A 15,241-nucleotide genomic window follows, 5' to 3' on the forward strand; every position below is an offset into this window, starting at 1 on the left:
ATTCCACAGTTTCAAACTAAAAACCACAAATGAATGGTAGTCAGACATCACTTTTAAAACACATTTGCTGTTGACAAATCAAATATCAAGGAAGAGTGCACAACATCAGATCAAAGTAAGGACATGATCTAATAATATAGCGAGCGGTTTAGCTGAGCACATATTTGCATCAGAAACATATGGAATATTACGACAGACCTGCGTGGGCAGATGAAGCTAAAAAAGATGTAGGAGATGTGCGTGACAGCCGATTAACTTCGTCATTTGCTTTTAATTTAACGTGACTTTAAGGCACGTCCACTGGAGCGGTCTGAGGTTAAGTGCCTTGCGTGAGGCCACACTGATCAAAGGCATGGTGTGGGACACAAACAGTGTGGTTCATGGGTCATTCGAAGCTGAAATTTAACCTAAAGGCTTTTCAACTTTGTGTAACCCTAGGTAAGGTTGCAGCAGCCGTTCATAAGTTTTTACTTCAATTTGAACGTAAAAAGTCCACACTTGAGAGGCTTAGTATCAACATTGTAAAGTTGTAGATAAGACTAAGGTTATTGGAGTATGTTTAAAGAAAGTACTATTTCAGTCTTTCAAAATATCAACCTTAATTCAATGTGTCACTTGCTATTTTTTTATTATTTGTAAAATTTGCTAGAAATTTCTGAGGGAAAAAGTTCAAAGCCATTTTTTCATTTGGTTTGTAACTAATTCTGTACCTTATTTGGTTGCACTATTTATTCTTAAGGCAGAACAAACTGTAGATGGTAGGTCCCAAGCTTTCCATAAAGTAATGCGTACTCGCATAATATGCCATTTACCATCAGTGAACCAATAGCAGCCTTCAAATATTGTATGTGAGCACAAATTGTGTTGAAATGCTCGATTCATGCCTCCCATAAGTAACAGTAAAAATGTTTCAATTGAAATACGATTGGTAAATAACATTTAGAAACTGTATTTGCAATTAATAAGGATCAATAAATAGATAATGATACATAAGAAATGATTTATTATGATTGATTTTATCAACATGCACACAAAGGGTCGAGTTTAGGTCGGGTTCGTATTGAAGAGCCGCTAACAAAGCAATTGTGATGCGATCTGGGAAAACCCATCTGATGTCGCGCTGGGACGTTTTCAGTAAGGTCTAAATATAGATTGAATGTCAGTTTTTTGTCAAAATTGGGTTTTTATTAAATTAATATTCTATAACATCTTTTTTATCTTCTCTGAATACATCTTGGGGAAATTCACTAGTTTAGTGCAGAAAAATTGCGATTTATAATGTCCAGCCGAAAAGACTGTGTTTCTCTGTAAGAATACGCAAAAAACAATATCTCCAGTTAAGCTCTCCTTCTCTTAACACTACAAACACAGTTCACCTATCAAAATAAACCACATGACAGAATAAAGTCCAGTCCTGGGTGAACTACAATAGCATGCAAGTTTTTATTTATTTATTTTTATCCAGCGTTATCGTGTGGTGTGATGCGGAGCACAAGAGTCTGAAGTTGCTCGCTTAAAAGATCTTGCTCGCCTTTCAATCGTCCAATTTCAAAACGGTTTTCACAGGATGAATTTTGAGTCCGTAAGCTTTCGAATGATACCTAATCTATGATGATTACTAAAATATGTGATATGAAAAAAAGGCAATAAATAAAGAGTGCCAGTCGTCCCGCTCGCAGGACGTGACCGTTAATTAGACCTGTTTTTCTCAAAATTGCGTTTGTGAAAATCATAGCGGTCAGCCGACTTCAGATAACCACAACTTTTGTATAGGAATGCACCGTTATGAAAACTTTGGCCGATACCGATAACCGATAATTATTTATATTTGAAAGCCGATAACCGATATATTGGCTGATAAATCAAAATCCATATTTTCATGCCATTTTTGATAGCCTAATTACAAAAACAAAAAAAAGTTTCACCATAAAATCTATGTCCCAAGCAATAATAATGTTCTTATTATAATTTTATGTAACCGATATTAACTGTTGCAGGGAACTGTATTTTTACTTTTTTGAAGTGATTCCAATCATATTTCAAGCTATTCAAAACCATCATGTTGATCAGTGCACTTCAGAAGCATCTCAGCTGAGGGAAATAATATGTTATTTATCGGCTTTAAGAAATTTTCTTATCTGACCGATATCAATAACATTAAATTTAACCGATATCGGCCGATATGGTGGCCGATATATCGTGCATCCCTACATTTAAAAGAAATAAAAACAGATTTGGAAAGGGCTTGAACCCAGCTTTAGGGGTCTCAAAACCTGTAATATGTCAAATTTCACCATGTGGTGGGTCTTCCCAGATCACATCACAATTGATTCACATACTATTCTCCCTCTTTATGTAAACAAGTGTAAATGTCAAGATAATCTTTTACGTCAAAAGCTGAAGTCCTCAACCCACTGCCCAGCAAAGTTTATGTCCAACCAGCTTCATGTTGTGATCTTCAAGCGGTCCGGAAGAGCTTGATTAGCTGGTCCGGGTGTGTTTGATTAGGATTGGAGCAGGGTTAAAAACCTCTGGTTTACTCTAAAGGATTGAAATCTGTCAGGCAAAATGTGTTTATTGGCGTAATTCAGTAAATCTACTATTTTATTCCAACCATTACTTCTGGTCGGAGGCTTCCATATTTGAATTATACGTAGAGTTATGTTAATATTTAGTCTTGTGTAAGTCAACTTAGTGCCCGTTTAGGTCAAACCTAGGCCAAGTTGTAAATTACGCACAGCTGGTAATCGCAGCAACTGGCCCCTGATCTCTGGAGGCTTTCTTAAAGTCTTCACTTACCATTGAAGGAAGGTCACAACATCTGTCCCTGCTGGTCCAGCCGAGACTGCACACAATGTCAAACATCTGGAGCTGGAACTGCACAACCAGAGAGAAAACGGATGTTGCACGTGTCTTTGATAAAAGTTTGCATTTTCCAATATGGGGCTCAGGCGCCCTATTGAAAGAGAGAGCGCTGAGCTCTCAGTCAATACGTGATAACAAAAGTTGTGTGTGTGTGAGGGGGTTTGTACATAAGGTGCCACTCACTGTTGCCGATTCTCCTTTCGATCCGATAGATTTGGACATTTTGCCGAGCACTTGAAATCCATCCGTCGACGTGTTTCCTACTGGTTTAATCTCCTTCTCAGCCACTTCCTGGCAGTCCACGTTCAGCTTGACGCTCTTGGGAGACACCAGGATGTGGAGCTGGAATAAAAGAAGATTGTTGGATGTTCAAGCTTGCAACTGGCTCAAAGGTCAGACCTTACGTTCATCTTCAGCAGTGCGCATCATTAAATAAGTCTCGGTTGGCAGTTTTATAATGTTGTTCCTAAATCCAAGAGCTTCAGGCCTTAATTAGGGATTTCTGGGAGTCTCTCCATTCAAAGGGAGTGTTCTGGCCAGAGGCACATATAAAAACCAGCAAGTTCTTTCACCACCAAATTCATCCTGCCACGTTCAAGGCGATGATAACAGCGAGTCCATTGTAAAATACTTTTACAGAGAAATTTGGGATAGATTAACAGCAGGCAAAAAGGAGTGTAAACAAATACATCATAACATAATAAAGCTGAAATACATCAACAGTGGGTCTGTCATATCATTTCCCATCTGATCTTTCTGGATTGACAAAGTTTGAGGGGTGAATTCACTAAATACAGTAGTTGCTAGGGCTGTCAACTTTAGTCGTTTAGTCGACTAATCGGTCGATGCCGTCTTGGTCGACTGACGTTCTTATTGGTCGACCAGTTGCATTTTTTTTTTTACCAATAGAAAGAATTTTTCAATGATTTACTCCTTGATATTTATTCCTTTATAAGCAGTTATTTATTACTGTATTCTAAATATAATTAGCCTATGTTTTGTCCCCAACTTTAAAATGCTTTAATTTAGGCTATTTTTGTAACTGCGCCACAGTTTAGCGCACACACATAATACACTCGGGAACCGCACCTGTGGCCGGCTGCGCTACTGCTTCGCGCTCGCTAAGGGATGCTGTATTCATTCAGTTAGAACGCTGCTTGTTTTGGTTTTAGTCGACAAAATGTCCAGGAAATCTAAATCTTTTGTCTGGCTGCATTTTAAAACAAAGACAACAAGACTGTGGAAGGAGGCGATCGCGTTGCTCCATTATGAGCGCGCAAGTCGCACGCCTACATTTGAAATCGAACTTGAGCGCGCAAAAGACGTGAGCAGCCTTTTAACGGCTATATCATGCTGACTCAATAGATTGTGTTTTCTTAATGTTTTCGTTTTTATTTGTACACTTGACTCATTTGAAAATAGCCTAAATAATGCAACAAAACGAAAATAAACCTATACGCGGTCCTACAGCCTATTATTAGGATTGTTTTAGTTATTTGGGTTTTTGTGTGTTGTTTTAAAACGCCTTGATCGTCAGGACGAAAGTTAACCCATAGCTTTGAAAGTAAAGAAGAATATAAAGCCTGTATAAACGAGAGCTTTTGTTGGGATTTTTCATTATGTGGCAGCTAGCAGTTATATTTTTTGCAGCCTGTGGTGTGGTCAGGTGCGCGATTGTGACTGTTACTATAAACCTAGGAGAGAGCTCTTCACTTTTTGCAGTTAAAAAATCACTTAATTTTCAAAGAATTGTATTATTATTATTATAGTTTTATTTATTTGTGATGTTTTTTCGTTGTTGTTTTATAAATGCTCAATGACAATTGTTTAAAAAATGTTTAATCAAAACATCACGTTTTTATTTTATTTATTTTTTTAGTCGACTAATCGTTGCGCAGGACAAGACTTTGGTCGACTAAGCATTTCTTTGGTTGACTACAACCCTAGTAGTTGCACCTCTTCACTACAGATACTGTACATAAACTGGTATTTATTGAGTAATAATACTACTTTTCATCCTCCAATCTATGCAAATTAACCTCATTAAGAAACTTTGAATGGTAATGCACTTTTACTCCTCTTGATCTTCCCCAAATATGGCAATGAGGGCACTAAACAGGTTGTGCAAAATGGTTAGACGTACTCAATAACCTTTGAACTACTCTGCCTTCAATCATGGTTCTGGAATCATTTGATTGGTCTGTCATGGTAATTGTGTTGCTCAGGCTGCATGTGGTGTGTTTGGCCTTGTAATGGCTGCTTGGCTCTATATTTCTTAGTCAATTGCCTCCTTAGAGTTTTTTCAGCTCTCTGATCCACATAATCAATGTACACGGATATTCCCAGTTCACCACTGCGCATGATGAAGTTGTTCCTCCATATGCCATGGACCGCCGTGCTGCCAAGTCTTAAACACCAGCCGAACGCTGCAGTGTAATCACATTTCTCCAACGCAAGCTAATGGAAAAGTTCAGAACTTATGCTATGGATCGGGAATGGATTGGAAATTTGCGGTTAGCAGATTGAGGAGATTCTGATCTGACCACATAGGATTGGTCAGCATTAGTAAACATGCTGCAGGCCTGAGATACAGCAAGTTCGTTCCACTGTTTGGCTGAACAAAGCGAAAAAGACATGATATTCATTAGAACGATGAAGTGATTGTTATGGAGCCAGACCACCATTTTTCTGTGAGGGCTTAAACCAGTCTCTTCACCAACTGCCTATCAGACCCTAGTCAATATCAATACAAGCATGACGCAAACGTCTAGTCAAATGTGGTATGTATTATCTAGAGCTGTTCCTGTGGCACATGTGACATGATTATTTACTGTTTAGCATGGAGGTCTCCGGGTTCTTCTGTTCTCTATTATTATTTTCAATACGGAATTATATCAGACAGCTTTCTGCATAATGCACAGTATAACTACTTTAAGTGAAACAGAACACATTATGCAAATAATAACATTTCAAACATTTGTGTTTTGCATACTATTTTAGGGGTCAAGGTCCACCTAAAATATAATGGTATCGCTTTATTAAGAAAAATCATATGAAAGTGTTATAGTGTCAAGATAATTAAATGCAATAATTGTTTCTGAAATTAAATAATTGTGTACTATTATTTTATTACATTTGTTGAAATATTATTTTTTACCATTTTCTTAAAAGTACTAACTTTTATACAATTTTTTTTTTCTGGTTTTTGAAAATGATGCTGTCAATGTAATAACCAACGTACTCACAATTAATCTCACAATAATTGTTTCTGAATTTTTTTTATTAGATTCTTTAAAATAATATCTCAAAAATATTTACTTTCAATCTTTTTGTTATTTTTTTCACAAAACTATATGCAGATATTATTCCTGATTTTTTTTTTTAAACTAATGCTGCCAATAGAATAAAGTAACCACAATTAATCTCACAATTCTGTCCAGTCAGAAAGCAGAATGAAAAGTAACATTATAATTGATTATGTCACATTTCTAAGGAAATCCAGATATTCCATGTATACAGAAAATGCACATACATACATACTGCATAACAATAAGTGTAGGATGGCCTTCCAAACCCAATACTTGGCTCAATCCCTGCTGTTTATAATCTGCTGCACTGAAATATTGTTGGAATTGATTAGAATAATTAAATTCTGCTCATTTTGATTGGATCACTGGCAGCCGTCCTCAAACACCCTCTTTAATGGCCAGTGCAGAGAGAAGCAGGGTGTTTTAAACGGACTGAACCTGCCACAGGTTTGGACAGATTCTTCAAAACAGAGCTGTCAGCCAAATCCACAGAGGATATCTGAAGAAATCCTGATACGTCTCTGCTGGCCATACTCGCTTTCTCTCGGCTACTTAAGAGGTTTCTGCGCGCTCATGGTCCTTTAGAGTTTAGAGTTAAAAGTTTTTTCAGAAATGAACGTTCTGTCATCATGCCATTACAAATCTCCCAATGACTTTTTTCAGTGAAACGCAAAAGGACATTTTGAATAATGTTCACATTGCTGTTATTCATTGCAAAGAAACCACACAGTGACTAGTGGCTGTTGAGGTCCAAAAAAAGACCACGGAAGAAAGAAAGTCACACAGGTTTGAGTAAATGATGACAGAATTTCATTTTAGGGAGAACTATTACTTTATGAGCAACAAAAGTCACATTACTTGGACCCCATAAGAAAGCTTTAAAGAGTTGATGAATACTTCGCTGAAGCTAGACAATCTAAATCATGTTTGTTTATCTAGACCCAAAAGCCATCTGCATGAGTAAATGATGTGCCAGAACCATACAACTCTTAAAAAAACACAATTCATTTCTGAAATTCAGGCATTTTTTCCTTCCAAACAGGAGAGATCTGAAGCGTGAACGGTTTCGTCAAGCACAAAGATGAAAGCTTATGCCACTCCATTTGCTTTCATTAGAAACTGTCATATGATGCAGAAGCGCAGGGTTTGCAAACACACTCAACAGTGAAAAAAAACTTTATGGAAAAATGGTTTACATATTAAATAATTGTGCAGTGATGCCTATTTTTGGCCAATACAGTAAATTAAACACTTTACAAGTGAAAAATACTTCATCTCTTTAGGATTTAGACCTTGATGGACTCAAACCAAAAGATCTATTCATAACAAATGCAGCCTGACATCAGCACAAAACCAAATTTGCATTGTATAACACCAAAGACTTATATAATAAAAAGAGCTGATATAAACAACCTGTGACCCTCAACTGATTTCAATATTGCATGGCATACTAAAGTACTAAAGTATCTTGACTTATTTGGGACACATCCTCACATTCATGTCATTCTCACATTCAAATATTGTAAAGCAGTACTTTACTGTCCACTGCTAGCCACACAAATACACAGTCTCTACAATATCCCATTATAAACTGTCACACCGTCCGGTTTTACTTTAAAGTGACTGGTGATGTGTTTCCTGAGGGTATAGACTGATGTTCACACAGGCCAAAACCACAACAAACAAGCCACCACACCTCTCGTTCAAACCACAAGAATTTCCCCTGTGGTCAAATTTGACAGTGAATTTGACGCTCCATCAGGATCAAGGCCAGACAGAGATACTGACAGAAGATAAGGATGAACATATAAATCAACTCAAAGTAATTCACCTGCTCCACGCTTGGCATCTGCTGGCACCCTTATATAACTATTTTTGAGCAGTGACTCAACATTTTCCTGTTTGTCTGCCAGGGAAACACTTTTGTAAGGTGATTTTGTCTTTTTTTGCAGCTTGCCACATCAACCTATAATTTCAACGTAAGCATTTTGTGTTCCTTTTGGTGAAATTCTCATCAAAAGCATTGATGCACAGTCCAAAACTGGCTCATTTCAGATTCAAAGCCTCTCAGTGAATGTCCTACATTTGTCTCCTTGATCTATATTCGTGGATTCAGCATTCAGACATAATGGACATTTGTTTTAAGTCTGTTTTGCTGAAGACCTCATATATCTTGGCTCTGTATTTGGACATAAGATACATTTTTGGTGGAGAATGCGGGCATACGTCTCCACCAATTTTTTACCATCAATATGCATAAAAGCACAGTAATAAACAAGCAATTTACCTTGTGAAAGCTTCCATGGAAGATCTTCTTGATTTGATCATTTTTAAACGTGGCTCGTTGGATCTCTCCTGTTGTATCCTTATTATAAAATGACACAGTTTGGGCGGACGCTGAGCAAATAGAAATAGAAAAGTAGAGACAAAGAGTTAAAATTCCCACAAACTAGAGCAAGCAAACATCCTCTACAGTAAATGTATGATCGCTCTAAATGAGATGTTGTGGACCAGACCTAATCAGATCACTGGGACAGAGAGAATGAAGCCATTTTATGACCTTTTCAAAGCCTATAGATCTCAGATATGTTATTTAAGTATAAACTTTGTTTCTCAGATGTTTCTCCCCAGTAGAAATAAAAGGTTTAGAGAAATGAAAGTGTACAGGATGGGGAGTTTGTATGCTCTGTAATCTTAAACATGTGGTTTTCTGTGAGGCAATCAACTTTGTTAATATGAACTCTGGTGATTTAAACTTGCAACCAAGATAGAGTTATCTAGCTGGCTGACACAGATGGGTTTTTTAAATCTATTTTATTGCAAATGATTTATGACAGTCTTGGAAGCATCCATTGGAATTGATTAAAGTTTATAAACAAATCAGACATAAACAGATCTGTTTTTCCAGCAAACGTGTGTGTGAGAATTTATTATTAGATATTTTTTTTGCAGATGAAAAACCTAATAAATTAGTTCTGGACAAATCTGTTGTTAAAAATAAATATTTTTTTAAACCAAAAACAACATAAGGAGGGAAACAGCATTTACGGTCGATGGTGACGCCGGTCTCAGGTTTGTAATTCTTGTCTGACACCTGCCAGATATCGAAGGCCTCGTTCAGTGAGTCCGGCAACAGTCGGAACATCAAAATGATGGTGTATGTAGAAGGAAGGCCATCAGGATGAATATATCTGTGAAAAAAAAAAAGACAAAATTAGTCAGAGCCAGGAGGAGTATCTGCTCTTTCTGCAGACATCAGCGCTGGCAGGCCAGACTAGATTTATTTGTTCCAGTGTTGTTTTATCAGTACTTTTCTATGGTAAAATAATCATGGAAGTGTGTGGGAGAACCGTGGCTTTGAATGCTTTTGGATAGTGGGCTCTACCTGGGCAAGCAGCCGCATGTTAACAAAAGGCAAAGAAAGCTTTCACTTTAGCCTTACAGGCCTCTAATGACACTCTCTAATACCAAATTACTTTCACAGACATGTCTGCACACAAGCACGCTGCCAGAGTGTCATCGTACGAACAACTGATTTAAAATAACCATCATTACTGTTTTCAGTAAAAAAAACATGACATTACATTTAGCATAACTGCAGTTATCTGAAGAAATGGAGTAATATCTACCAATATCTCCCCTCTCAAAAAAAAAAAAAACCTTCAAAAGTTTTGGGGTCTGTGATTTTTTCGCGGGATGTTTTTGAAAAAATTACTTATGCTCAACAATGCTGCATTTATTTGATCAAAAATAAGTGTTTTCTATTTAAATACATGTTAAAGTGTGATTTATTCCTGTGATCAAAACTGAATTCGCCTTCAGAAATCATTCTAATATGCTGATTTGCTGCTCAAAAAATATAATTTTTCATTCAAGCTGCAAAAAGTACCATTTTTTTTTTTTTTTTTTTTAGAAAAGTGGTCCATACGACTTCTATTCTACAGTAAATGTCTTCTAAAAGCCATTCAGTTGTTGCTCTTTGGTCTGATTTTTGAACATTCAAATATGACGTGTCAAGACGCATCACACCAGGTTTGAGGTCAACGTCTTGCATGCCTTAAAACAGATCACTATGTGTGATAGTGCCTGGTTACTGTCTGCTTTCACTTTTCTCCTTTTGTGTTCAACTTAAGAAATCGATTCCTTTAAATTCACCATGCAGAGTCAACAGAATTGTTCACAAAATCGTCATTCAAATTAAATGCAGAGAGGATTGTGCTCACGATGAGGGCTGGTTCAGGAAAGCGTTCTTGTGGAGCCTGTAGGCAGTGTAGCTGTTGAAGGAACCAGGCTCCATAGAGACACCCTTGGTGTTAGCGTACATCTTCTCAGTCAGATTGAAAGCTTCCAGCATTCTGAATCCTGTGGAATCACACAATTCATGTTAGTGGTCTACATACATAAACACACATACTGTATACAAACACTTCCATTCAAAAGTTTGGGGTCATAATGGTTTTCTTTTTTAAAGAGATTATACTAAACATTTAAGGAGCCATATGCAAGGTTGTGGCCAAAACTGGTACTGCAATCACTTTCAAATTACTGTAGAGCGGCGCATCTTTTTAAATGATAATATCCAAGCCGGACTACTGTTGTCAGTCAATGAACATGATTTCTTAATGTCTCGTGACATATCAGGGAAAATGTTTGATTAATTGAAATAAATTTCTTGCATACAGCTCCTTTAAATTGATCGTAAAAGACATTTAGAAAGTTCAAAAAATTCTATTTCAAATGCTTCTCATTTTTAATTTTTTTTTTACATTTTAAATTTTAAAATAAACAAAAATTTTTATTAATTTTATTAATAAAAAACAATGCAAAACAATGTATATGGTTTCAAAAATATGAATCAGCAGAACAGTTTTAAAAATAAGAAATGTTTCTTAAGCAGAAAAACAGTCATTTAAAATTTTTTCTGAAGGATCATGTGACACTAAAGACAGGAGTAATGCCTGGAAAATAGGTTATAAATAACAAAAGTTAAAAAGTTTACTGTATTTTTGATCAAATAAATGCAGCATCATTAAAGGGATGCTCCACTTTTTTTTGTAAATAGGCTCATTTTACAACTCCCCCAGAGTTAAAGAGTTTTACCTTTTTTATGGAAGTCAATGAGACCAGAAACTGTCTGGTTACTGATATTCATCTAAATATCAGAAAATTGTCTCAATTGATTCGAAAAAGGTAAAAATCAACTTTAAAATGTAAAATGAGCCTATTTCTCAAAAAAGTGGACTATCCCTTTAAGGATAAGAAAAAAAAAAATCATGCCGATCCCAAACTTTTGAACAGTAATGTACAGTATATGACACACGCCTACCTGGTGATGTGAATCCATTAACATAGATCAATGGACAGGCTGTGGAAGCAAAACGTAAATGCATTATTTTCGAACAGATCAGCTATAAAATTTTCTCTTAAAAGTATAATTTGTAACATCAACTCACAGGATGTTGCAGTCTCGCAAATGAACGTGACCAGGTTGTCCTGAATGGTGGAGAAGGCATCAAAGTCGTCCACCACGAAGACGTGACGCTCGCTCGGTTTGCTGGCAATGTTCTGCAGCTCGACGAAGTCCACATCAGCCACGCCCACAACAAACACACTGTAACCTGATACGGAACACCCTACATTAGCATATTCATCTTATAATCAATAACTAAAGTGTTATTGCATCAAAACAGACATAATTACAGTAGGTTGTGGTTTCCTACTACACCTTCAATGATCGTCAAAGCTCTGCATACTGGTGTAGTTCAACAGTTTTTGATTCTGAATAGGTTCTGATGTGTGAATATGGGTGGTCATATGGTAATGAGCTCATGCTTATGTCATGACTTTGCAGTTTGGCAGCGTGTCATACCAGCGTGCTGTAGCTTGGCAGCATTTTTCTGCACTTCATCCTGAGAACGTCCATCTGTTACGGCCACCACCACCTTCGGTACGTTTCTCCTCATTCCATTGTCTAGAGTGAAGACCTTCTCATTCACATGCTTCAGAGCCACACCTGTGAGTGTCAAAGGTGAGGAAACAACATCAACAAAACTCATCCCTCCTAAGTTTAACATGAAACAACCCCGGAACAACCCCTCTCAGCCTGACTGAGAGGCAAAAGATCTGCTGCGTGACTGGATTTAATAGGGAAAACAGTAACACTTTACAATACGGGTGCACTAATAAGCATTATTTCATGCTTAATGCACAGATAATACTGAATTAATGTGTAACTAATGATTGTCTAAGCTATTCATTAATGATTACCACATTAGGAACTAATTAAGAGTCTGTAAGGTTAATGTATTAGTTCATACATGAATTGTTATTAATTAAATATGTAATTGTGGATTAATTCCATTTTAACTCATTTTTTTAACTAATAGTCTTAATTAATATGTTAATTACCAGAATAAGCCAAAGGCGTGTATTTCAACTTCCAGATAATATGACAGGTACACTAATATGCATTAATACATGATTCATTACTTCATTGTTAGTGCAAATTTATGTGCAAATTACTACAATTACTAAATGACTAGGTAATAATGATGTGCCCCACCAAGTAAAGTCATAACATAATGAGACCTTTGCAAATCATTAGCTAATGATTAATTAAGGCAGACAACTGGAAGTTGAAGTGCATAGCTTTGACTAATTGCGGTAAATAACACATTAATTTACACTATTAGTTAATCAAATATGTTATTAAGGAACTAATACTCAATGACACATTGAATTAATAGCAATTCATGTATAACTTAATCTATTAATCATATAGACTCTTTATCAGTTGCTGATGCAGTAATCATTAATTAATGGTTTAGTTCTTTATGAGTTATACATTAACTCATGATTATCTGTGCATTAGTTAAGCATGAATTAATGCGTATTAGTGCACCCGTATTGTAAAGTGTTACCGGGAAAACTGCGAAAATGCGACTAAAACTAACAATTTTATCAATTCAAACTAAATGTTGGACTCAATATAGTGTTCCTTACAACTTACTACAGATCCAGTGATCCATGGATATTGACACGCAGCCAGGAATCGTTTTGCCTGACATTAATGTTTGCCTGATTTCGACACCGGGGAAATAAAAGCAATATATACCTAAAAATAAAGCAAATTTGCCTGTGGACGCTTTATATAAATACAATATAGGTAGGTCTAAATCCGGGTGATCACTTATATCAGTGTTATATATAGTCTATATATATCATCATATCGTCCAGCCATAAAACTTTCAGTGTTTATTAAAAAAACATCCAATACTGCAGAATATGCAATGATACATATTGAATTGATGAGTTGTAAATATAAATAACAATACAAAATATATGGGTCTGGTTTTACAGCTAAATTCACAAAATGATAACTGCAAATCCAGCTTTCGCTGACTGGAGTCCAGTTGTTTCGATCCATTTGCTCCTCTTTCTATAGCAGTCTGTAAAAATATACCTCCGATTTTTTTGTCAAATCTAGTTGTACAGTCAATCTCAAAGCTCTTTCCCACTTTATATGTGTTGTGTTTGTTTTTCGCGGCATTCATGCTGAAAACATATACAGCCGCTCAGTCTTTTTGCCACTCACTGTGAGGAACTGCAGGCCGACGGTGGCGTCACGCGCATACCCTCTATACTGCTAATTCTTCACATTAAGTTTGGCCAAAATATATTCAACATCATTTTTTTTTATCTATCTGTCAAGAAATGTTTGGGTTATATAACACCACAAAATTATATAAATAATTTATATATAATAATAAATATATACACATACAATTTATTTATATACACAATTATCTTACAAATTATCAAACTGTATAATGGTTATTTTATATATTAATTTTTTTTTTGCACAAGGAAAATCAAGCCTTTTTTGGTAATTTTTAGCATTACAAAACTGTAAGCATCCATCATGGTCATCTTTGTTGTACTGAATTTAATTGATGCTGGCTATAATTAAAAAATTCAAAACAAAATAAACCTGAAAAAAACTTTAGGGTGAGATATGAAAGTTTTAAGAGCAGCGGTGAATGTTGAGGTGTTGGAGGGATACCTGTTTTTGTGTTTCCTCCCCTGTAGCGGATGAGTTTCAGAGCAGAGAGCGCGGTGCCTTTATCGTTATACGCATTGAGCCGGAACTCAGTCTTTGCATCGTCACTGTACTGCACGAATGAAACCTTTCGACACAAAAATATTGAGATATAATTAAACACGGTAACAATGATTCAGTGATGCAACCTATTTGAGAGAGAGATGATTGGTCCAACACAATTTTTACACGTCCCAAAGTCTCAAACAAGTCGCAACATGTTATAGGTGATTACCAGGGTATTGCTATTTGGTTGCTAGGGTGTTGCTATTCTCTTGCAAGGGCTTTACCTGCATTCCTGATGGGCCGATAACATCAAAGGCACCAACGACGCTGGAGACAAACTGGATCACTTTGCTGAAACTCTCATCTCCGATACTCCAGGAGCCATCGATGAGGAACACTACGTCTGCTTTTGCTCCTTTGCATACTGAGAACACAAAAACAGCTCTATGAACAGGAGAACGCAAGAACAGGTCTCACCAAACCCCCCGTTTTCTAATTAAACTTTTACATAAGAGCAGAAAATGGTAGTATTGAGTTTTCTTCTGGAAACTCCTCATTTAAATAATTCATACGCAGAATAAAGGGGCGGGGCCTTGTTGAGTTTGTTAGTGGTGTGTTAAACTGGCGGTTATGGTAAGAGCGGGACATTTCCCAAACACACTCGAAGCGCTTGACCAATCACAACACACTGATCCAGACGACCAATCAGAGCACAGTGTGCTTTTCAGAAGGAGGGGCTTCATAGTGACCGGAACTAAACAGAGCGTTACTGACAGACTGGGATGAGAGGAGCTGCAACAATGTCAAACATGGGAAAAAATAATGTGTGTTTGTTTTTATTTTTTATCAAGCATGAAAACCTATTCTAGTAGAGCCTAAAAACAAAAACAAGACTTAAAAAAGGGCATTAAATATCCCTTTAATAAAATTACAATGGTTCATATTTGTTCACAATGCATTAATT

At 36.5% G+C, this 15,241-nt stretch overlaps 1 protein-coding gene across 5 annotated transcripts in view; it reads right to left on the reverse strand.

Moving 5' to 3' along the window:
• Positions 1-15,241, reverse strand: part of col12a1b (collagen, type XII, alpha 1b) — a 98,688-nt gene that overhangs the window by 14,301 nt on the left and 69,146 nt on the right. For all 5 annotated transcript variants that reach the window (XM_039690220.2, XM_089118913.1, XM_039690219.2 and 2 more), the window contains exons 54-63: positions 14,562-14,701; positions 14,236-14,359; positions 12,043-12,186; positions 11,627-11,791; positions 11,500-11,538; positions 10,397-10,535; positions 9,222-9,364; positions 8,461-8,570; positions 3,049-3,207; positions 2,800-2,877 (exon numbers count right to left, since the gene is read on the reverse strand). In XM_039690220.2, the coding sequence (XP_039546154.2) occupies positions 2,800-2,877; positions 3,049-3,207; positions 8,461-8,570; positions 9,222-9,364; positions 10,397-10,535; positions 11,500-11,538; positions 11,627-11,791; positions 12,043-12,186; positions 14,236-14,359; positions 14,562-14,701 (1,241 nt within the window). The remainder of the gene's footprint in view (positions 1-2,799; positions 2,878-3,048; positions 3,208-8,460; positions 8,571-9,221; positions 9,365-10,396; positions 10,536-11,499; positions 11,539-11,626; positions 11,792-12,042; positions 12,187-14,235; positions 14,360-14,561; positions 14,702-15,241) is intronic.

Source organism: Pimephales promelas, chromosome 13, assembly GCF_988280905.1.
Source record: "Pimephales promelas chromosome 13, fPimPro1.hap1.1, whole genome shotgun sequence".
NCBI classification, from domain to species: domain Eukaryota; kingdom Metazoa; phylum Chordata; class Actinopteri; order Cypriniformes; family Leuciscidae; genus Pimephales; species Pimephales promelas.